Raw genomic sequence first — 23,008 nt, 5'->3', positions numbered from 1 at the left:
CTGCGGGAGGGCGGTACCCCCGAGAGACCCAGCGTCCCCAAATACTTGGCTGCTGGAATGGAGATGCGTTGCATCCCTTGCCAAGCTGCCCTAAATTTAACAACCCCAAAAGAGGCAGAGAGGAGTCAGCGTCGTTGAAAACCAATAATTTATCAAAACGCAGCGTGTGTATGCGGGGGAGGGTGTCGCGACAGACAGGGCAGCAGTGGGCAGGCGCACAGGGAGGGGATGGTGCCTGGATGGTGGGGGCAGCTTGCCGCAGGTGGGCCGTGCGGGCAGGGAGGCTAGACATTCTTGCCGCGCAGGCGCAGCTCGTGGCGCCGCAGGTGGTTGTAGAGCGACTGCACATAGGTGAAGACGCACTTGGGGTCGGGCTTCTTGCCCATGATCATCATGTCCTCCACCTCCACCAGGGGCACGCAGTCCACCAGCATCCTGCAGGGAGGGGGCACGGGGGTGGTTGTCAGCACCGACCCCGCCTCCTGCGGCTACCCTCTACCTGGAGGTCTTTTCTCTGCTTGCAGCCTGTTGGTCTTCCATAAACTCCAGATTCTTGATTGACTGAAGGGGGTAAAAGCCTTCCGGGAAGACAGGAATCCCCAGGCCCCACTCACCCTCGCCTAGAAGGATCACTGCGGGGAGCCGAGCCAGGCAGGCGGATGTGGAGATGGGAGAGTAGGGCCATGTCCCATTCCAACTCTGGGCAGGATTCATGTCTCTACCCCTAGCCCTGGGGGGGGGGGGGGGTCCTGCCTCCAGACCCCACCCATGTTCTCTCTGGAGGGCCACCTCCAACACAGCCTCAATGGCACACTCCAGCTGGCACAAGCCTCTGGGTTGGGCCACTGGATCCAGTGGGGGCTTACCCATGGGAAATCTTTCTTCTGCAGTCAGGACCGCCCCTGTAACCCTCTGTGCCCTGGATTGTCTCTCAGATACCTGGCCAGGTACCTCCTGCAGAGAGGCCCAGGAACCCCTGTCCTTGCACCAGCTACATGAGATGGAGGACAGCGAATGTGTGTGGGGGGGAGGGGGGATGGGGCTGGTAGTTCTTAAACCCTTACCACCTGCCTTGGGTAGAGCAGGGGAGACAGATGAGGGTCCCAATCAATACAGACAGAACCATCTACAACATCCTCAAGGGTAGGACTGCCCTTCTGTCATCCTCCAGAGTGCTGGCTGTACTTTACAGAGAGGGAAACTGAGTCACAGACCAGGAGTCATGTTTCAAGCCCCCGAGCTTAGTAGGTGCAGGGCTGGGCCTTCTGGGACTCAAGCACTCAACCCTGGGTGTTGACACCCGCCTGGAGCCCCCTCTTCCCTACTGCAGGAGCCATCTCCCCACTCTGGAGTGAATGGGCTGCAGCCACTAAGCAACCGACAGCCCCAGAACTCTAAAGCTGAGTTTGCTCCTTGGCTCCATTCCCCCCACCCCAAAGCAAGACCTCTGCTGCCTTGCTCCCTCCATGTCCACGTCAACTGAATTTCCTTAGGCAGGGAAGGCATAAAGGCAGGAACTCCTCCTATTGCCAACTTACCAAAGGGCCCAGGACTACCTCCTCCCATCTTGTGCCTTCAAGGTCAAACTTGGGACCATGGTAGGGCTGGGGCCTACTCCCAGCTCACCCGGACTCCTTCCCGGAAGAAGGTTGGGAGGCGGGAGACCTGTTTCAGTCCAGGCTGTACCCTGATCAGCTCTGTGTGCTAGATGAAGCTCTGCCCTGTTCTGTGACTCAGTTTTTTCATCTTTACAGCAACAAGTTCTCTGCCTCAGTGGAGACCTTGGGAGCACTCAGGATGAAATGAGGTTCTGACTCTGTTGCTGATGTGCTATGTGCCCTTGGGGTCATCTCTGCCCCAGGCAGGATTCATTTCCCTGGCTATACTATGGGGGAAAAGGCAGCCTCTCTCTGCAGCTCCTTCAAGCTGTGGCTATCTCCCCAGGGATCCCGGGCTCCCCAACGTGCAGCTCCCTCCCACCTCTGGTGTCTTCCCTGGAGACCTTATAAAGCCATTGTTTACACTGGGGCTCACAGCTCAGGGCTCCAGCTGCCCCAGTGACAGGCCAAACACAGGGCAATTCGAGCAACAGCGCGGCTGAGTCACACTTTCCAACTGGATCAGGGCTGGGTTGGGCCCCTCTCCTTCCAGGCCAGCCTGCTGGGCGGCAGCTCCTAAGTCCATATATGACCTGGAGACAGAACCAAGCCCATCCTCCCCTCACCTGCATGGCTTCTCTGGGTATATGTGTGCACATGTGGGCTGCCCCCCACATGGCTCCAGGCCCCGAGGGGCATCTGAGGGCTAGCTCTTCCCTGACTCACATGGCTTTGGGCAATCCCCTGGCTCCCTCTGAGCCTTTGTCTTTTCTTCTCTCTACACAACAGGTGGGAAAAGTGATGGGGTAAGGAAAGCAGCCCTAAGTGGGGAGTCTGGAGCTCCAGTTTCTGGCCCTGTCTCTGACCTAAAACCTCCAGGACGCTGGGCCACCTTTCTCCTCTGAGCAGCTTCTCTGGAATGGACAGTTAGCTCAGGACCTGAATTCTCTACTGTGGCTCTGAGGTGAGGTGGCTAGAGAGAAAATGTCAGAGCTGGTTTAGAGATCCAGAAACATCTTCCTGTTAACTGGCCCCGCTCTTGAGCTCTCCAGTGAGTGTGGCACCACCAGCTCCCCAGTGCCCAGACTGGAGGCCTAGCAGACTTCCTTGAGCCTCCTTCTCTCTCCCCAACCGGATACATCAGGAAACCTGTCCTACTTCTTATTAAGCTGCTCCAGCTATCTAGCCCATTCCTTCCCTCCCCATCCCTCATCCAGGCATTGTTCTAGAATGCTAACCAGACCACATACATCCTTTCTCTGTTTGGAAATCTTTTATGACCCTTGTTCTCAGGAGGAAGTTCAAACTCCTGTGGCCCCTTCTCCCCTTCATACCCAGATGAAACTTCCTTCCCTTCCTGGGTGTGCCGTGCTCTCCATCCCTCTCACCCCCAGCCCTGTGCATAGGCTCATCCCTCTGCCCGGGACTCCCTTTCCCTCCTTTAGCCTGAACTTGTCGTTCAGATCCCAGCTCGGTTTGCACTTTCTTCAGATAGCTGTCCCGGGCCTGCAGGCTGGGTCCGGTGCCTCCTCTGGGGTTCCCTCCTGGGCTTGCTCCATCTCAGTCCTGCTCATGTGGGTTGTCGCTGCCCCTTTAGAAGAATGGTCTTGCCTGCTAGGCCCTGAACTGCCAGAAGATAGGCCCGTGTCTGGCTCCTCCTGGCTGTTTCCCCCACCCACCTCCCGGGTCTCTCTCTGTGCCCCTCTGAGCAGATTCCAGCATACAGCACAGGTGGGCGAGGCGGCGTTTCTCACCGTGGGGCCCCTGAGCAGGGGTTAGGACTTTTTGGTTTTTACCAGCCCCTTCTGGACCAGACAGCGGTAGAACTCCTGGATGTACGTGTACACGCACTTCCAGTCAGGCTCTCGAAGCCGCACCATGTCCTCTGTGTCCAGGAGCTGCGGGCAGTCCGCATGGGTCCTGGGGAGGGTAGGGGGCCGGGAAGGGGCAGGGAGGCAGGGCCCGGGAGAGGAAGAGGGGGAAGAGGCAAAGAAGAGAAAGGGGAGGAGAACAGAGACACACACACATACACACACACACAGAGACAAGAGTTCAGTTACGTTCTCAGTGCTGCAGTCTGCCGGCCCCCCCGCATGCCCCTTCCCCATAGTGGACGTGCCGCTCACTACCCATCACTAATGGTGTGCGATGCAGACAGGGGTGGGGGGCCAGACCAGTCACAGGTGCAGAGAACTCTTGGGGCAAGCGGGAACGGGGTGGGGGCAATGGCGTTGGCACTGAGGTTGGAGAGGAGGGCTGTGCCCCAGGGAGGGGGGGGTGAGGGAGGCGTGAGAGGAGGTGGGGGAGGGGGAAGAGGAAGAAATCTGGGGGAACCAGAAAGAGAAAAGGAGAAAAGGAAAGACAGATGGAGGGTGCTGAGGGTGAGGTGAGCAGACGGGGTAACGATTCCAAAGTGGAGGGCTTGCTGATGTCCTATATAAGCCTCTGGCAACACCTATATAGGCTGGGCGGGCACGGTGCCCGGGCCAGGAGCCTCCTTTTGGAATCTCCAGCCGGGATCCCGTGGGAGCAGGGAGCTCTGGTGACAGTGGGAGGAGAGCAGGACAGAGAAAGGGAAAGAGAGAGAGATGGAGGAGGGGGCAGAGGGAGGATGGGGGGATACGGACAGGGCCACCTGGTGGGCCTGGGCCGGGGCTGGTAGGCGGGCCAGTGGCTCCTTCGTTCCGGCGGGCGCCTGGCACGCTCAGCGGCGGGTGGGCAGGGTGGAGAGGACAGGGGCTTTCTGGGGAAGGGGGTGTCAGCCACTGTCTGACAGTGCGGCTGGCCAGCTCCAGGGGGCCTTGGGGCAGCTGGTCCTGGCCCAGCTGCGCAGCCCCAGATGCCCAGCTGACACCAGCAGGGCTGGGGCCCACACTTACTCAGCAGATGAGAAGGCCACCTCGAAGTTCTGACGCCGGTTCTGCGGGCTGAGCTGCCCATAGTCGAAGGCCTCGGGAAAGAAGTTGTGCACCAAGGCACAGAAGGCCATCCCATCACTCCAACTTGAGGAGAAGTTCTGGATGTCCACGTGCTATGTATGGGTGGTGGGAGGACTGGTCAGCTTCCCCGTAACTTCTATGCCCCCAGCGTTTGGCATTCCAGACGTAGGGCAACTGGGGTCAGAGAGGCCCTGTAGCTTGCCCAAGGCTGCACAGCGGTTGGGGAGTGGGAACACGAGCACCCTTCAATTCAGTTTGTCAACTCCCACGTCTGCTACTTGCTGGCACAGAGCAACCAGGAGGCCCAGCACCACCCAGCTAAGACCACGGTCATGCCTCCCTCACTCCTTCCCTTACTTATAGGTATTTACCGAGCTCCCCCACTCTCACTCCCAAGAGCAATGAGGGGGGACTCCAAGGGTGAGGTCTGGCTCTGAACTGGGCCCTCATTAGGCCCTGCCACTTAATCAGTTATTCTGGACTCTAGGGCATGTTGTGTGTCCCTTGTTTCCTCATCCCAAAAGAGGACTTCCATCCTCCCTGCAGGCACGGGGGCTGTGAAAAGCACAGGGGGTGAGAAGGAGTTCTGCCAAGAGGGAGGTGCGGACCTGTGGGGCGGGGGTTGGGGGGAGAAGAAAGAAGCTTGGCTGCCTGGCCTCACAGCGCTCACCTCATAGCCACGTGTCTTGGCTCGGCACCAGTCTAGCAACATCTGCTTGATGCTGTTGGCGTTGGGGACCCCAAAGCTGGTGGAGCGCTGCACGGCTGCGCGGGGTCCACCAGGGCTTCTGCAGGGGAGTGTGGGGGGGGGGGCGGGTTACTTAAGCATACGGGATGCTGCTTCCTACCCAGCCGGTCCCAGGCCCCGCCTTCCCCGTCCTTCAGGCCCCTCCCAGCACAGCTCCCACTGCACCCTCCCGTTTCTGGCCCCGCCCAGCCACGCCCCCTGCCACTCACCCCGCGGCGCCTTCCTTCTCCAGCTTCTCAATCATGGCCTTGCGCGCCTGGGAAGCCGAGGTCTTGGGCAGGCTCTGCGCCTTCATCAGCTCTTTCTTCTTCTCTGCCTGGCGTTTCTCGAGTGCCGCCAGGCTGCCGGGCCGCGGGCTGGACTCATCCTCGCGGTCAAAGATGCTGGGGGGTAGGGAGGCGACTGTTAGGCTGCTCCTGAGCCTCGACCCCCGCTCGCCAAGGGAGGGGTCTTGTTGGGCTCCCGACTCTACACCCTGGGGTAGGTAATCCACGACCCCAACACCGGTCAGCAGGGGAGGGAGGCGTCCTTATCACACCCATTTTGCAGAGTAGGCTGAAGCTCAAAAGAGGGTGGGAGTCACTCTTTCCAACAGACTTGGCCCTTGGGGAGTTCTCTGAGAAGGCTCACTCTCTGGTCGAGTGACAGGTGAGTTCAGGTTCTGGGCACTGTCAACTAATAATGCCCACCAGCATAATCAGAATAATGGTAATAATAACAGCTCATATCTATTGTGTCATTTTAAACTTCACAAGGGGAGGGAGGGATCCTTATCATTTCCACTAAAAATGAGGAAACAGGCTTCTGGCCTCAGATTTCAGAGGGCATGAGGGACGGTGCAAGAACTTGAACACGGGTCTTTCTGACCCAGAGCTCTTGAACCCCTCTGGTTCCCAGCCTGAATTCTGATCCTACCAGCCCCGATATATTCTGTAGGATAGAGGTGTACTCCTCCCTCATGAGAATAAGGTGCCAAAGTGCTGTGACATGGGACGTGGTCTGCAGACATTGGGAAGTGGCAGGGCCACCATGCAGCTCAGTGGCAGGCAGGCCTCTCTACGGGCTCAGCGCCATAGGTGCCACTCAGAGCTGGGAGACCCTGAACAAATCTCTGGCCTCCCTAGAGGTGGTATGGCTGAGGATTAGGTGAGATCACAAGGGGAGCAGGAGTGGCCTGATTCCTGCTCTGACCCTCCCTGCCTGTATGCTCATCACGTTCCAGCACCATGGTCTACCCCTCTGTAGAATGGGTGTGCAGTGGGTCCCATGTGGCACTGACTCGTCTGTGGTCTGGGGATGGGTACCTGTGCTCACCTGCCCATCTTCTTGGATGAGGATGAGGAGAAGGTTTTGGTTTGCACCATGGTGCTGCCGCCACCATCTGTGAGAAAGGGGAAGAGGAGCAGGGCTCGGGCTCGGGCTGGACATGGGGAGACAGCGCGGGGGGGCTGCGGGGGAATGGTGGTAGCCACAGGCAGAGAAGAGAAAGTGACTGCTGGACAGAGAGACACACAGATGAAGGTACGGAGAGAGAGCTTGAGGAAGAGTCTGCGGAGGTGGGCAGGCAGGCAGGCACAGGGCGACCCGGGCGGCCTTACTCTCCGAGCGCCTCACAAAACTGGACTCCACTGTGGTGGTGCGGGCCGTCCGTGTGCCGTCATCTGTAGCGGCAGGGGTGAGAGGAAGAATGTGAGGCGTGGGGCCAGTGGGGTGGATATAGTCCCACCCGGAGCCCTGAGCCCTGCTTGGCCCCTTACTGGAGTGGACGAGCCGCTCGGTCTTGGTGACAGTGCTGACAGCGGAGCCATCGGCTGCCCGCTGGCTGTGCTGCGTGGTGGTCTCAGTGGCTGTTTTGCCACGGCCCTCCCCTGGCCGGGCCCGTGCCTCTTGCAGCCGCCGTTCCCGTTCCTTGTCCCGCTGGTCTGGGCGGGGGGGGATGCCCCATGCATGCCCAGAAGGGCCACCCATCACCCACACAGCACATATGCACGGGCACACAGGGCACACAAGATGGGGTGGAGGGCAACTTGTTAGAACTACTGAAGACAGGGGACAAGGGCCCTCTCCAGGAGTAGCTGAGGGGGAGGGGATAGCTATAACTTGGCAGGGGGCGGGGCGGGGTGTGGTGTGTGGCAATGGACTCAGGCAGAGACAAGGGAATATGGACCAGCTAAACTCAAAGGGGGAGTATTTGGGTCCACAAAGGGGGTTTCTATGGGAATGAGTAGCTTATTCCAGAGTGAATATGCAGATCTGGGCGGGGGTGGGGTGGGGGGAGTAGCAGAGTTCAAGGAAGGAGAAGCTGAGTGAGGCTAGTAGCTGAGTGGGTCTTTAAATAGGTCTTAAGTGGGAGAAGAGCAGCTAGAGGAAGAAATATCTAGATCCAAGGAGGGAGTAATTGGAGGTACTGAGAAGTAATTCACTACAGGGAAAGAGGAGTTAGGACAGAAGCTGGTAAAAGGGGTCACTGGGTCTGAAGAGGTAGGTGGGTGGGCATAGGGGCTAGGTGGTTATCAGCGAGGCCTGGAGGAAGCAATCAGATTCAGAGAGTATCTACAGCAGCAAGTGAATCTAGACTCTGAGGGAAAGAAGAGCTGGGTCCAAGAAGCAGCTGTGCTCAGGGAATGGGAAGCTGGGTGGGGGGCAGAGGCTATGGTGGTCATCAGTGGCTCTCAAGGAGAGAAAAGCAGCTGGGGGAAGGAGTATTTGGATTCAGGGAAGAAGTAGTCGGCAGTACTTGGGGAAGCAATGGGATCCAAGAAGGAGTAGCTAGGAAAGGGAGTAACTAGGTCTAGGAAGGAGAAGAGAAGCAGGTTGGGGACGGTATAACTGGGGTAGCCAGGGGGAAAGAAGGGGCTAGGGAAGGGAGAAGCTGGATCCAGGGGGAATGACGCAAGGGAACATCTGGGGCTAGAGAAGCAGCTGGGTAGGGCAGTTTACTGAACTAGAGTGTCCGTGAATGGACCCCAGAGTAAGGGGAGCAGCTGGGCACTGGAGCAGCGGGATCTGGAGTGGGGCAGGGGCTCTCTACCTCTCTTCTTTTGTCGGAGCTCACGCAGTGCAGCCCGGATGAGCTTCCGTTCCTCAAAGTCTGTCGTCTGATCCAGCTGCAGATAGAACCCCTGTCATTACCCACCTGCTGCCTGCTGGGTTCCTGCCCCCTGCCAACCCCCAGTCCGCCAGATCTGGCCATACCATCTTGTCCAGGATGCTTTCATCCTCGATGGCCATCAGCTCCTCTGCGCTCAGTGGGCTCCGCCTCTCAGGTGCTTTGTCCACCCGCGTTTGCTCGGCGCCATTAGCCACTTCCACGGCTGCCGAGGGGGGCTCTGCTGGCTCTGGCTCCATCTGCAGGGTGGGGAGAGGGCATGGACTTTAAGGAGGGGTGTAGATGAAACCAACCGTGCCCCCAACGGACGGGGGACTAGGCCCTGGGTCTGCGGGCACAGCCTTGGAAATAACCACCAACTGGCCAGACTGCCCGTGCACGGATGGTCATACTGCGGTCAGACTCAGGGAAGAGGCACTGACAGCCTTGCCGTAGGGCTCCCCATCTACCCGGAATTGTGTTAATACAATTAACCGTGCCAATACTGGTGCTTTTCAGTTGGTAGTAAGCACTGTATAAACACTCGGGATTTTACTGTCCCTATTTAGCATAAGGGGAAACTGAGGCTCAGGGTAGCTCCATGACTTGCCCACAGCCCTTCTATAAGTGTGAGGTAGCCTGGGGTCTGAGCTGAAGGTAGCTTAACTCCTGAACCTGAGCTCTTTCTGCTACTTCATTCCCAGCCCCCTCCCAGGCAGGCTGTGCTCTGTCCTGGCAGTTCCCAAGGCCTGGGTCCTCCTGGGCCACTGCCCAGGCAGCACATGCCACACACACACACACACACACACACACACACACACACACACCCCAAAGGGGCTGGACCAGGGCCCTTGGGCTCCTGACCAGGTGTCTGACTGGGACTGCTCAGAGCCAAGTCCTCTCTGAAGCCTGCCCCTGCTCCAAGGGGCCTGCAGCCCCAACCTAGCACCCTACGCCTCCCAGGCCACCTTCCAACCACTTGCAGACAAGCCCCCAGCCCAATTATCACAGCCCCTCCCCTCCTGGCAGGGTCTCTCTGTCTGCTGTGAGGGTAAGGAGAGCCGAAGTGGCAGCTGCTTTAGGGAGACTCAGCCTGGCTGCGCAGAGTAGGGGTGGGGGTGGGGGCTGGGCCCTGGCCAGGGGCTGCTGGGGCAGCCACCAAGCATGCCTCAGGGCCAGGAGCCTGGCACCCTCTCGCCTGAGCGTTGGAGCACTAGCATCCCAGTCCCACTGCAGATAGGTAAACTGAGGCTCAGAGAAGGTACTGGCATATCTTAAGGCCCCTCAGCAGAGGCAGAACCCACTCAAAACCACCCCCCCTTCCCCAGCCCATAGGGACTTACGAGACTGCTGCTGCGGGCAGGGCCGGCAGAGGAGCGGCGGCGGGTGCTGAAAGCAGGCGGGTGGGCCACGGGGGTCCCGGCATCAGCTGCCTGGAAGAGGGCCTCGGGATCGGCAGCGGCCAGGAGCAGCTCACTGGGCTCCAGCTCGGGCTCAAGGTCAGGCGCGATTGGGACCCCCAGCCGCAGGCTCAGCACCTCCACCTGCCTGCCCAGTGCATCCAGCCGCCGGCTCAGTGCCGCCGTCTCCACCCGCAGCTCTTCAGCTGCCCGGGCCACTGGCTCCATGGCGGAGGCTGCTGCCTCAGCCGCCTGGGTCACTGCTGCCCGGCCCGCCTCAGCCACTGCCCGCAGCTCCTCCAACGCCAAGCCCAGTCGCTCCTCAAGGGCTGCAGCCAGCTCAGAACCGGGCCCCGGTACCCCCGGCATGGTGATGGCAGGGGCTCTATGGTGGGGTGACGATGGGGACAGTGGTAGGGACAGTTGCCTCTGGCTGGCAGTGTCAGAGTCTTTGCAGCTGGCCTGAGGGCGAAGGCAAGGGCAGTGGGCCTGCCCCGCCCCTGCTGGCCTCCCGGCCTCCCAGCCTGCCACCCGCCAGCTGGGGCTGGGGCCCAAATAGAAACCTATTCTGGGCTCCCTGTGGAGGGGGCTGTGGGGGAGGGGCGGCCTGCCCAAACAGGCAGACCGCCAGGCCTGGCCCTGGCCCTGCAGAGATCACAGACCGGCAGCACAGCAGCGCTGCACAGGTCCTGGAGGACTACCTAGGCCACAGCCCCGTGGCCCACAGATGGGGAAACCAAGGCAGGGAGCAAGGAATGGGCCTGCCTCGGCCACTATTTGCATTAGCTGCTAGGATCCACTCTGCCAGCCTCCAGAGCCTGCACTCCTTTGCCTTTAGGCCATGTAGTTGTAGAAAGCCTTGAACCAATGGGGGGAATGGAGGCACGGAGAGGCGGGGCTTTGAGCGATCTGCTGTAACAAGTGTCTCGTCCCTGACGTAAATATTCTCTGGCCCGCCTGTGGCCCTTGGACCCAACTACAGGTTTTGAGCAAATTTTAGGCACTTTTCTGCTTTCCCTTGATTCCTGATGGGGAAACTAAGGTGAGTTGGTGGTATCAGATACAGAACTCACCGTTGTACCCCCCACCCCCACCCCAAGGGCCTCAGCACCATCCCCTCACGCTCTTGTCAGAGAGCAGTTGGGTCCTGCTCTGCAGGGGAAAGGGTGCTTTCTTGCTCCACCTCTCCCAGTCACCCTTGAGAAGGCCCAAAGCTGGCTCTAGCCATCTCACCTCAACCAAAGTCCCATTCAGTCCCCAGTGTAGTCCAGAGGACATTACCTGGGCAGCCGGTGGCCCACGGGGCATCCCTTCCCCAGCTTAGCTCCCAGCCAGCTGATCCCAGCCTCAGGAATGAATAATGGAAGGGTGCGGCGTATTCAGTTCCCGTGGCACCTGCTAGGCTGCCGCCTCACCTGACTGGCACCCCCTGCCTGTCCCCCCATCAGTGCTTCTGCTGAACCCCCCAGCGATGTTGACGCAGATGGTAATCACTGATCTCCAATCTCCTAAGAGGCCAGGCTGATCCTGGATGAGCAGATCAGCAGCTTTGCTTCTTGGGGCTGAGGTCTAGTATGAAGTAGATGCAGGGGCACTGGGGCTAGCACAGGAAGAGGGGGCAAGCCCTCAACACCCTCTCTGAGCTTCAGTTTTCCCATCTGTTCATTAGGAATGAACGAACTGGTTTGGGAGTAAGGACCAGAGACCAGCATGTGGGAAATCTGCGGCCAGTACAGAGTAAGTTTCTGACACACCTCGTGGCTGATAGACCCTAGTCTGCCCTTAGCTCTGCCACCAGCTGGCTCTGGACCGTAGGTAGCCCCCTTCTGTCTCTGGGCCTCAGTTTCCCTGTGTGTGCAGTCGGGGAGGAGTGGAGCAGAGGAACCCTGCTAGCCCTACATCCTGAAGCAGTCTAATAAGACTGATGGATCGTGAGGCTGGTGGGGTAAGGAGGGGCTCACCTTAATGCTGCAGCCTCCCCGGCCACCAGGGGAGGCATGGCTGAAGCTGGTAACGTGAGTGACGCTGCCCAGCTGGGTCAGGGTCCCAGGGCTGCTGATGTGGGTGATGGTGCTCTTGCCCCCACTGCTGGTGCTGAGGAGGGTGGGAGGCGCCCGTAGCCCCAGCGTCAGTTCTGGAGGGGTAGAAGGGCTACTGTCAGATCAGCTCCAGTGCGGGCGATGCCAGCCAAGGTTAATGGTGCCCCTTGCCCCCAGCACACCCTTTGGAGACACCCTGAACCCTGGCTACAGCACTTGTCCTATGTGCAGAGCTGGGTGGCTGGCTGCAGGCACTCATCCCCAGCAGTGGGGAGACAGCAGGGAGGCCTACCTGCCCTCTGGTTGCCTGTGGGCAGCAGCACTCGGCTTGTGGATGCCTGGCCACGGCCATCCTTGATCTCGATGGTGAATGTGGTCTTCATACTGGCCCCTGGCTCGGCAGTGCCGACAGGCACGGAAAGCGGGGCACTGGGCTCCTCTGCGCGGGCCATGGGCCCCCCTGCTCCGTTTTCAAGGGGCCTGGCAGCCAAGCCCCGCCCCCTGGGGCCCTCCTCCCGGGGGCAGCTCTGAAGCTGGGCCAGGGGCCTGGCTGTTCCTCGTGGCTCCTTGCTGAATCGGGAGGAGGTGTCACTGGGGCCCCGTGAGGAGGAGCCACTGGAAGAGGAGGCAGGGGTAGTGCTGATGTGGGAGGGGCCCAGGAGTCTTGTGGGGGTCGAGGAACCCAGGGCCAACCGGGGTGGACCATCCTGGAGCCCAGCAGCCATAGGAGAATCAGATGTGAACTTGCGCACACGATCCCGCACGGAGCCGGCCCGCTGGAACGGGGAAGAGCCACTGGCAGGGGTGGGGGGCTCTAGAAGGGGTAAGAGGGCTATCAGTGACTTGGTGCGACAGGGACTGCCCCGAGTCTACAGCAGTGGGAACAGGTAGTACCTCGGTTCTGGGCTGGCTGGCGGGGGCTGAGCACGGACAGGGAACGTTGGCAGGGACGGGGTCCAGGCAGGTCTGGCAGTTTGGAGAAATGGTGGTAGCCAGGTGGGGGAAGATAAAGGAGACTGGATAGGGGGGTTCCACCTCTCACAGTTCTCTCTTCCACACCACCTCAGCCTCCCAACCCCTTCTTGCACTCCAGTCTCCCCATCCTGTCTTGTTCCTCCTTAGTTCCTGGCCCCCCATTCAGCTGTATCTATCTTATAGGCTCCTCCTTCTCCTCCAGCACTGACCCTAGGATGACTTGGACACTCCTGGGGGCTGGGGCTAGGCTTGGGCTGGAGGAAGGGTGCCCAGATCCTCCCTGCTGATGGGGATGGGGGACACCCCCCCTGGCCAGCACTGCCCATGGCCTCAGCTGGGAGATGGGCGCACTCCCTTATTGGGGAAAAGAATGTGCCTGAGGCCCGTTGCCTTTCAAGGCTGCGGGGAGGCCTCTGGCCATGGGTGGGGGGGCGGGCCAGGCTGGGGGTGGGGACACTTCGGGGCAGTGGGAGGAGTGTCAGGGACTGCCTAGCCTTGAAGAAGCTGAAGCAGTCTAGGCACTAGAGCCCATTTTCTAGACACGGAAGGGGAGGCCTGTAGCTACTCCTGCTCGGACCCTCACCTGCTCTCTTTGTGTTGGAGGGACCTTTGGTGGGGCCTTGGACAGCTGGGGGCTCTGTGGGACCAGGCAGGAGCTGCAGGAGAGACATAGCATAAGCAGGGCCTGACTCCCCAAATCAAGGAGCTCACCTGCCTGGCATCCCTGTCCCTCATCCAGACTCACCTTGCTGACCACCTGCCTCTCAGTGCTGGGGGTAGCTGGCAGTTCCTGCGGCTCAGGGCTGGTGGCCCTGGGTGGGCTGGAGGGTGGCTCAGGGCTGCCCGCAGCCTCAGCAGCAGGACACTGGGCCTCAGCAGGCTCTAGTGGAGGCTCAGGAGAAGCAGTGGTGGGTGAACTGACAGGCGAGGCAGGTAAGCTGGGTGTGCCCCCAAGTGGGGTCCGCAGCAGGAGTGTTACCGTGGTCACATCCCGGCTGGTGCCCTGGGGGGTTGGGGTTGGCTCTGGGACCTCCGCCTGCTGTTCCTGTGTCTCTGGCTCTGGCACCTGTGGGTGACCCACAGGATGTAGCCAAGGCTCCCCAAGGCTGTCAGGTGCCCAGGGCAGGGCATGCAAAGCAGAGGGGCTAGGCATAGCTTCCTGTGGGCATACCCGCACATGCATGGATGCTGATTCTTACTTCCCAGCCTCCTGGCACTGCCTGGAGGAGGGCAGTTCAGAGAGGATCAGATCCTATGCCAGGGGTCGGGGATGACAGGAAACCTGCTGGGGACTCCCGGTCTTCAGAGATCCCTGGAGCAGAGGCCGCTGACCCTGACCCCAGCCTGGCTCATCAGTGGGTGTGTCTGTGGGGGTTAGTCCTTTGGGCACTGGGACCCAGCGGCCTCTGCTGGCCACTTAAGGAATTTACACAGCTTGACCTCTCGCCCACACTCCCTGGAGAACAGTCAACTCTGTGAACAGTGCTCCACCAGTCAGCTGGGGTGTGATAGGTAGGCCCTGAGAAGCCAAAGTCAGGATGTGGGCTATCTGGATAGGGAGCGACAGCCTCACGATGGGTTTAAGCTGGGGAGGTACCATGCATTTCAGGGAGATTGCATTGGCTACCGAGTGGAGACTGGATGGCCATGGTGGGGGAGAGGTTGGCTGGGAGCAGGGAGGCCAGCAGGGTGGTGATGGGAGACACACTCAGGAGCAGTGTAGTCAAGATGGCTTTGAGGGGAAGGCCTGGGTAGATGCAGTCTGGATTGGGGGACATGCGGCCAGAAGTTGCCCGGGAGGGTAGGCAGAGGCCTGAGATAGAGCCCTCGAGTCCCCCCCAAAAATGCCCACCCTCAGTCAAGTACCAGTCTAGCAAAGACACACAGGTGCTCTTTGTTGCTGGCATCCATGGGCACAGGACACTGGGCTATACCCTCCCACCCTGCTCACCTTCCTCACCTCACAGCGTTCCAGCCTCTGTGCTGCCTGCCCCTTGCTCTCCTCTCTTGAGCCACTGTTGGGACGCCCGCTGCACAACCTCCCAGCCAACGTGGCAGCTGGAAGGGAAGGACAAAATGTCAGGTGAGTGGCCGGGAGGTGCTGTGGGTAGCCTGTGGCAGGGCACAGGGCGGGGCCAGGGCAGGGCACATACCCTCAATCTCCTGGGCCCTTATGCGGCGGATGGCAGCTCGGATCAGCTTGCGTTCTTCATACTCACCGGCACCTCGCAGCTGTGGATGAGAAACAGGCCACCGGTGCTGGACTGTGGCGTCCGGCTCTTCACCTGCCCTGCCCCATCCCCTGGCCTGGCCTGGGCCTCACCAGTGCAGTCAGCTCTTCCACATCATTCATGGACTCCAGCCGCCCCGCCAGCCGCGCCAGAGCTGCTCGCTGCTCTGCCTCTTGCTGCTGAGAGCTGCAGGGACAGCATGACTATAACCCCCACTGCCATTGCCAAGTCATGGAGGGTGTGAGCTGAGGGGAGGGGCCAGGACGGGGCACCCAGAACCTTGGCAGAGGGGCGGGTAGTGGTGCACACCCTCTGGCTCCACGCTGGCACACGCATGCCCACGTGTGTGAGCACTAGAACCACAGGCTCGGACGTGCTATCGACATGCGTGTGTCTGGGACTCCAGGCCCGGCAAGTGGTCCGGACCCACAGACATGCCGGTGTATTCCAAATGCCTGCCTGTGCTGCCGTTTGCACACCCAGATGGGCAGCAAGCACACCTGTGCTCACGCCTGCCTGCACAATAGCAGCCGAGCCCTGGCGCGTCTTCCTCCCACCTGCATGACCAACCCCCTGGCCACTCACTGCAGCCAGTTCTCCTTGTTGTCCTGCCGCTCAGCACGGAAGCGCTTGGATGCCAGGGCCTCCTCCTCACGCTGCAGCTCCTGCCGCTGCAACTCCCGGATGGCGGAGCGGATACGCCGCCGCTCTGCCAGATCCGCTGTGACCTCCAACTGTGGGGCAGGCGGGGGTGAGGGGCAAGGCATTTCGGCTGCCGGGGCAGAGGGCGGGTACCAGCTGCCCACAGCTTGGCCTGGGCCACAATGAGTGGTCTGTCTCTACTCTCTCTGCCACATGCCTGTCACGAGCCTGCCCTCCCACCCACCCAGGGTCTCAGAGAGACCGGCCCATGGAACCAGAGCTCCTGGACAGCCCACTGTGCACTATGGTTTACAGAATGGGTGGCCAGCAACTGCCCACCTCGGCCAGTTGCGGGGCCAGGCACTGCTTTCTGAGATTTGACTCCTGTCTCAGGGTCCTTCGTCAAACCCCCAAGAGCCTGGGAGCCAGGAGGAGGGAGGCCACCCCACGGGCTCCTAACAGGGTCCCCGAAAGGGTGATTAGGGCAGCTGGAGTCCACCCTGTGAGCAAGGAAGATTCCCATGTTCTTATCCCAAAGCACTACAGCCTTGCTAGGGGGTGGCAGCCCCATCCACACTGGACTCATGGGAAAACTGAGGCAGGGACAGGTGCTCAGGAGTTCTAGTTTCTTGCCTGGCTGGGGGCTATTTTTTTCTCCTGTACTGACCCAGTCCTAACCACCATCAAAGGGGCCAGGGCCCAGAGTAGGAGGGTTAGTTCCCCAGATAGATAATGCAGCTGCACGAGGGTCTACCCAGGGCCCTAGAGAGGGTATCAAAGGGGGGGACAGGTGCTCCCACCTGTCCTCTCTCTCTTGAGCCACAGAGGCTGTAGGCGGGAGAGGTATGGGGGAGGCATCGCAATTGGCTGACTCTTTCCTGAACCTCGTTAGACCAGCCACCCCTAATTTCCCAGGGGTTGAGGGGCTCAGAAGCAGGTGGGAGCACCTGTCCCCCCCTTTGATACCCTCTCTAGGGCCCTGGGTAGACCCTCGTGCAGCTGCATTATCTATCTGGGGAACTAACCCTCCTACTCTGGGCCCTGGCCCCTTTGATGGTGGTTAGGACTGGGTCAGTACAGGAGAAAAAAATAGCCCCCAGCCAGGCAAGAAACTAGAACTCCTGAGCACCTGTCCCTGCCTCAGTTTTCCCATGAGTCCAGTGTGGATGGGGCTGCCACCCCCTAGCAAGGCTGTAGTGCTTTGGGATAAGAACATGGGAATCTTCCTTGCTCACAGGGTGGACTCCAGCTGCCCTAATCACCCTTTCGGGGACCCTGTTAGGAGCCCGTGGGGTGGCCTCCCTCCTCCTGGCTCCCAGGCTCTTGGGGGTTTGACGAAGGACCCTGAGACAGGAGTCAAATCTCAGAAAGCAGTGCCTGGCCCCGCAACTGGCCGAGGTGGGCAGTTGCTGGCCACCCATTCTGTAAACCATAGTGCACAGTGGGCTGTCCAGGGGTGGACCCCTGTCCATTCAGGGGTAGGGTCAAGGAACCCTCTACCTCTTTCCTCTATAGCCTTCCTCCCCCATCATTCCTTCCTACTCCAGGATAGGGGGCCAGTGGTGGTGGGGATAGGTTTCAGCAAGGTGTATGGGCTGGCCCACGTCTGCCATCAGGTCACTTGTCCTAGTCTGAAAAGAGTAGGGAGAGGTCTGGGGCACAGATCCCTCCATGGTTCCTTCAGTCTCCACATTTCTGAGGAGCAATGGGAAGGTCCCCTGAGGCTCAGGCCAGAACCCCAGCTTGTTCCAGCCTCAGTCTACACCTGGCTGGGTGGTCGGGAACATATCCTTAAGTTCTCTGTTTCTTGGTTTTCTCATTTGCCAAACAATGGCTTCCACCTCAGGGCAGTGGGTGGGGATGGGGGAGGTGACTTGTGGTCCCCCTGCATAGCTGTGCATGCAGTAAACATCACCCCCTCCTTGGTTCCAGCCACTTAGAAGGAGAGAAAGGCAAATGAGTACAAGATACGAGGCATCAGTAACATTTATCGAGAACCTATATGACAGATCCTGCACTGAGAACCCAGTTTGTTCTAATCTCACAGAAACCCAGTCACTTTATTACTCCTATTTGACAGATGAGGAAACTGTGGTTCAAGGGGGAGAAGTCATTTGTTCACAGCCAAATGACCTGAGCCAGGTTTGAACCCATGTCTCTCTGACTCCAGGGTCGGTCTTGAGCTGAAGATAGCTCTTGTTGCTGGGGTCTGTCTGCCATGGTGGGTACCTCAAGGACCTTGGCACCACTGTGGAAGGAACCCTCTCTAGCCTGGACTAGAGTGAACTATAAAGGCCAAAGGGGGCCTATTATAGCAGAGGGAGGGAGAATGAGGCTCACCTTCCCACCCTGCAGTCCTGGCCTCAGAACTAGAACCTTCTGTGGTACACTTGGAGATTGTGGGCCTGAGGGGTCAACTGGTTCAGTCCCCCTGTACAGAGGGTAGAGACCAAGAGATGCGATGACCAGCCCTCTGTCTCCTGGGTACCCATTCTGAATGCCCTGGGTTCCACAGATGGGGTTCTTATCTCTGAAAACAGCCTGATGTAGAACCTTGGCTACCTCTGTATTCCCTAGAAGCCTCACTGTCCCCATCTGGAAAATAGGATCCTCCATCTGATCCCCCCCACCAAATGAGTGTGGTGGGGCTGGGGGAAGGACAACCTCATTCCACTGGTCATCCCCCAGCATGACCCTAACCTTTGGGCCTAGATACTGTCTGCCCACAGTACCCCTGCTGTGTGGCCTATGTTCCCCGCCCTCTCAGGCCCCACCGTTTTGTGTGGAGGGGACTGTGGGAGGGAGGGAAGGAAGTACAAAGCGCCATTGTCCACCAGAAGGAAGGGGAAGGGGATAGGGCGGTTTCGGAAACTGCCCAGTGAAATTCTCCCGGGAGGAAAGAGGGCACTTCCTCCTCCTGGGGGGCCGGGTCTCCCGGCCTTTCTGTCCTCGCTGTTGGGGAGTGGGGAGTGGGGGGTGGGGTCTGACAGGCCCCGGCATCTTTCTGGGACTCAGCACCCCCACCCGCACAACACAGAAGACTTTCCAAGCATTTTCTCAGTCCCAGCTCCTCCAGCCACCCTGGGAGACGGGCCGGCAGCGGAGCGAGGCCTCGCCAGGGGGCGCTGAAGGCCCGCAGGCTCCGGAACCGCCCGCCCGCCCAGGGCACCGCCCACGCCTCTCCCGGGCCGCCCCGAACTGGGCGCCCGGTGGGGAGCCAGACAGGAAGCCCCCCGCCGCCGCCTGCTTTAATGTCTCCGGCTACCGAGAGGAAATCAAAGTTCACAGCACTTAAGCAGCTTCCCTAGGTCACCCAGCTAGTGAGCGTCGGAGCTTGAACTCGAACCCCCGACCGAGGCGGAGGGCGTCTGGGTATATGGCGGAGGGACACGCGGCGTGCCTGTCCCCAAGTGCCCCCATCCCGCGCAGGCACCCCACCCCGTCCTCAGGAATGTGCGGGAGCGTAGGCCGGAAGCGGCTGCCCGGGTCCCCGAATCTGCCCGAAGCTGGGGCGCGGGCCAGCTTTCCCTTATAAGGCCCGGCCCCGCGGGGAGGAGCCCGGCTTGGGACGCCCCCGTTCTTGCCACGAGGCCGGCGGGAGCCAGGCGGGCGCTCGGGGCGGGGACCCTCGGCAGCGCCGGGGCGAAGTAATGGCGGGCGCCGGCCGTGGAGGAACCGGTCTGGGGGTGGGAAAGACCTTGGGCGGCTTCGCGGTCCCGAGACGAGGGGCAGCGTCTAGTGAGTCCTTTCCCAGGGAGGGGGCGGGGCTGGGGCGACAGCAGCTGCCGCTTTGGCTGCTTCTCTGAAATCCCACATGGGGGTGGGAGTTGGCGACTGGAGAACCCTGAGCCTCCGAGTGGACCCCTAGAGACGGAGATGCGCGGGGACCTGGCTTTCTTTCTGGCATGTCCTGACTCTACTACCCCCAGCTGACTTCCTGAGGGGAGGTCGAGCTGACGTGGTGGGAACTTTTGGAAAACCAATCCGGTACATAGCCGGAGAGTCTAGGGGCTGGTTCGAGGGCACACAGGCTGATTGCCTTGGGTAGGTCATGGCAGCACCGGCCACTGCCCAGTGACCCCTGCCTCCAGAAGAGTGGTATGCAGGTAAAGGTAAATCTTTAATCCCCGCCCCTCCACTGCCCACCCTCACCGAGGTTACGGGCTGGATGGGGGCGGGGCTCTGGCCCCTCCTCCAGTTCAGTAGTTCCCTGCCCTTGATAGTGGGCGCATGCCTGCCCTGTTGTGTTGCCCTACAGCCTTTCTGTGCATGGGGGTGGGTGGGCTATGGTTAGATAGAAGCTGGGAAAAGAGTGGGCCTATTCTTCTTCCACTCTAAGATCTGGGCCCATGCCTCATCCTATCCCCATGCCAACTCTAGGACCTAGATATATGTTTGCACAGATCTCTCCCTCCCATTTTACAGGGAAAGAAACTGAGGCTGAGAGAGGGAAAATGACACACTAGAAGTCAGAGCTTAGAAGGGCCCCCAAGGGCCCCCATCCCTCTTTGTGGGCTCTTCTGGCTTTGACTTACCCAAGACTTGGTCCCCCATGGCCCTCTTTGGGGTTTGTTTGGATCCTGGCACACCCTCTTTGTACCTGGGTGCCCTCGGGGAGGTGATTTCACCTCTCTGAGCCACAGTGCCCTCCTGGCTTTTGGAGCTACTGTGGTCACAGCTTCTGTGAGATGGTCTTGCACCTGGCCTGACCCCTGCTGTGCCCTGGCATTTTTTAAAAGATTTATTTATTTATTTTAGAGAGAGAGTGCGGGAGCAGGGGGAGGGGCAGAGGGAGAGAGAGAATCCTCAAGCAGACATCCTGCTGAGTTGGGGGGGGGCAGATGCTGGGCTCGATCCCAACACCCTGAGATCATGACCTGAGCGGAAACCAGGAGTCTGAGCCACCCAGGAGCCCCTGTGCCCTGGCATTTTTAATCATTGCTGCTACTGTTAACATTGGGCTAGCCTCCAGGGCCAGGCACTGCCCAGGCTGTTGCTTGGGAGAGCAAATCTAGCCTCCCCACACCTGTAGCTGCACATGGGCGAGTCCTCAGCAGTTACTGTTTAAACAGGTGGTGGCAGTGGGGAGCTGGGAGGCACCAGGCCTTAGCACCTGGCATGGACAGGCACATGCTACTGGGTCCTGCATCAGCCATGCATAACAGGCTTAGTCCTGTTCCCCTGAGCCCTCCTCCTGCCCCCTCCTTCCACCCCTCCTCTTGTCAGCTGAGAGGTAGCCTGGACAGGCCCTGCCTCTGACCTGGCTTGCCTGTCATCAGAGCGGGGATGAACGGGCCACTTACCAGCTTTCGCAAGGCTCCCTCGTCCAGCCCGGCTAAGGCCTCATCCGCCATCTCGCTGGCCCCTACCTCTGTCCGTCCCCTCCTAGTGAGGTCTCCAGTGCCTGTGGCACCTGACACCAGCTCACAGAATTCTGCAGGAGACAGACATGAATTAGGCCTGCTGGGGCCTCTAGAAATCACAGGCACTTGGGCTCTGTGCCTCAGTTTCCCTTTCAACCCATGATCATCTGTTAGTGTCTGATCCTTGCTACCTGTGGCTCCCGGCTGGGAGTTCCCTTCTGTCCTAGCTGGTATGTTGAAAACTTAACAAACCAAGGGTGGGAGTCCCTGGTTCCAGCCCAGCTAACTTGATGCCAGCCTGCTCTGTGGCCTAAACTGGGCTCTCACCCCGTTTTAAGCATCGAACAGGGAGTAGAGACCTGGATTAAGAAGGCCAACTACAGCCTGCTCACCACCAGGGGGTGCCCGCCAGACTCCAGTTTCCTGCCCCACCCACCTATCCCCAGGGCCTGCCCAGCCCCCTCCCGGACCAAAAGCTCAGTCTCTGGCTGTGGGCTGTGCGCATATCCAAATCCATGCTGCCGCTGCCCCGCATTTCCCCAGGTGATTTAATCCATTGGCGGAAACATCCTGTCTTCCAGTCCTTGACAGCAGCCTTCTCTCTGTACACACTCCTCTCTTCTCCCCTCCTGCCCTCCCCTGATGCCAATTGCCTAGACCTCATGAAGCCAGGTGTCCAGGCACCCAGCTCCTCCTGCCAATTTACACACTTAGAATTGAATTCCCCAGCTAAAATAGCCTTCAGAACCTGATCCGTCCAACCTCTGGATAGGCAAAGTGAGGATTGTCGAGGGCCAGGGATTTGTCACAGGGGGAAGGAGGATCCCAAAGACCCAGAGGGCAGGGATGGATTTAATCAAAACCTTGGCCACCTCTAGCTCCTAAAGCCCCCCCCCCCAAGTGCCCCTAGGGGCTCAGGACACTCCCTCTTGTCCTGTCACTGCCCATCATGGCCCCCTAAATCCTGGCCCAAACTTCCAGTTCCTTCCTTCCTTTCTTCAGCCCTCATGTCTTTGTGGAATTTGAGGGCCCACAGCCTGACACACCATAGGTGCTTAGTTAATGTATGGTGACTGAAATGGCCCCAGGATTGCCCCCACCCCACGTTGATTCATCCCTCAGTCATGCCTTCCCCCTCCCCAGAACAGTCACTTGTCGAGTCACCCCATCCGGTGAAGGGGTCTGGTGGGGGGGGGGGGGTCCTAATCCACACAGTTGGGGTTCTTCGGGCCCTGCCTATACAAGTGGCTGCTTGCCTTTCCCATCCCCTTAGGCTTGGATGGGTGTCAACCACCCATCTTCCCTCTGTTGGGGTTCTTACCTCTTATCCACTTACTTTGGGGGTAATCCCCCCAAAGTGCCACTCAGCAATCACCAGACTTAGGCTCTGTGGACACTCTGAGTTCCCCCATGTCTCCTGAGGAGCAGGGGTCCCTGATGCGTAAGCCATGACACCCAGGGGACTATAGGAAGTGTCTTTCTCCTTAGGGACTCCCGCCTCTGCCCCACTTCAGTTCCAGGGCTCCCTGTCACACACACACAATCTTCAGTCCCCGGGGATTGAGAAAAGCCTTAGAGTAATGTGGGACCTTCCCCAAGGTGTCTGTCCCCACAGACCAGGGTCCCTCAGGGTCGTGGAGCCTCCTGGAGGTCCGTGGGTGGTATCCTCTTTCCCGCAGTCTAGAACCTTATCCCATGGCTAAGAGCCCCCGTGGATGGTTGGGAGCACCCAGGTCTGGGAGTCCCAGAACCCCTGTCTAGATATCCGGGTTCCACCCCCAGGACCCGTCGGGGGTCCAGGTGCCTCCTAGAGGCCTGCACACCCACCTCTCAGTCCGGCCCACCCGTTCGGCGCGGGCTCAGGTTAGGTCGCTCGGGATCCGACAGAGACTAGGAACGGTCAGGGGGAAGGCGCCGCGACCGGGATCCCAGTCCCCCTCAGCAACCGTCCCCGAGCTTCTGGAAGCGCCGCCCGTCCAGCCGCG

The 23,008-nt window shown here is 59.8% G+C and overlaps 1 protein-coding gene across 7 annotated transcripts; it reads right to left on the bottom strand.

The window, feature by feature from the left end:
* Positions 1–131: 131 nt before the first annotated feature.
* Positions 132–22,993, bottom strand: SMTN (smoothelin). Of its 7 annotated transcripts, none has more exons than XM_087857221.1 (21): positions 22,851–22,991; positions 20,964–21,094; positions 15,604–15,752; positions 15,111–15,204; positions 14,941–15,019; positions 14,739–14,845; positions 13,533–13,853; positions 13,371–13,443; positions 12,707–12,778; positions 12,105–12,626; positions 11,735–11,907; positions 8,481–8,633; positions 8,317–8,392; positions 7,043–7,207; positions 6,884–6,946; positions 6,600–6,666; positions 5,495–5,668; positions 5,208–5,325; positions 4,478–4,629; positions 3,353–3,518; positions 296–435 (listed from the first exon to the last, which is right to left on the bottom strand). In XM_087857221.1, the coding sequence occupies exons 2-20, from the start codon at positions 21,012–21,014 to the stop codon at positions 3,374–3,376; spliced, it is 2,754 nt and encodes a 917-aa protein (XP_087713347.1). In that variant the 5' UTR covers positions 21,015–21,094; positions 22,851–22,991; the 3' UTR covers positions 296–435; positions 3,353–3,373. The 7 variants fall into 7 exon arrangements, with proteins under 7 accessions (XP_087713346.1, XP_087713348.1, XP_087713352.1 ...); XM_087857223.1 differs by having other exon boundaries at positions 14,748–14,845; XM_087857220.1 differs by lacking the exon at positions 3,353–3,518 and having other exon boundaries at positions 132–435; positions 22,851–22,992.
* Between the last annotated feature and the right edge of the window lie 15 nt (positions 22,994–23,008).

The sequence above is a fragment of the Ursus americanus genome, chromosome 30 (genome assembly GCF_024610735.1).
Source record: "Ursus americanus isolate L20-20 chromosome 30, mUrsAme1.1.p, whole genome shotgun sequence".
Taxonomy (NCBI): domain Eukaryota; kingdom Metazoa; phylum Chordata; class Mammalia; order Carnivora; family Ursidae; genus Ursus; species Ursus americanus.
The sequence above is the reverse complement of the archived record's forward strand: the minus strand, read 5'-3'. Positions and strand labels throughout refer to the sequence as shown.

Bases quoted from the DNA above. Each gene is read 5' to 3' on its own strand.
- SMTN (XM_087857226.1), bottom strand. From the start codon at position 21,014: ATGGCGGATGAGGCCTTAGCCGGGCTGGACGAGGGAGCCTTGCGAAAG. The intron at 15,753-20,963 runs GTAAGTGGCCCG...CCTGCCCCACAG, and splicing joins AGGGAGCCTTGCGAAAGCTG to TTGGAGGTCACAGCGGATCT. The intron at 7,208-8,316 runs GTAGAGAGCCCC...CCCCCCGCCCAG, and splicing joins GCTCCGACAAAAGAAGAGAG to ACCAGCGGGACAAGGAACGG.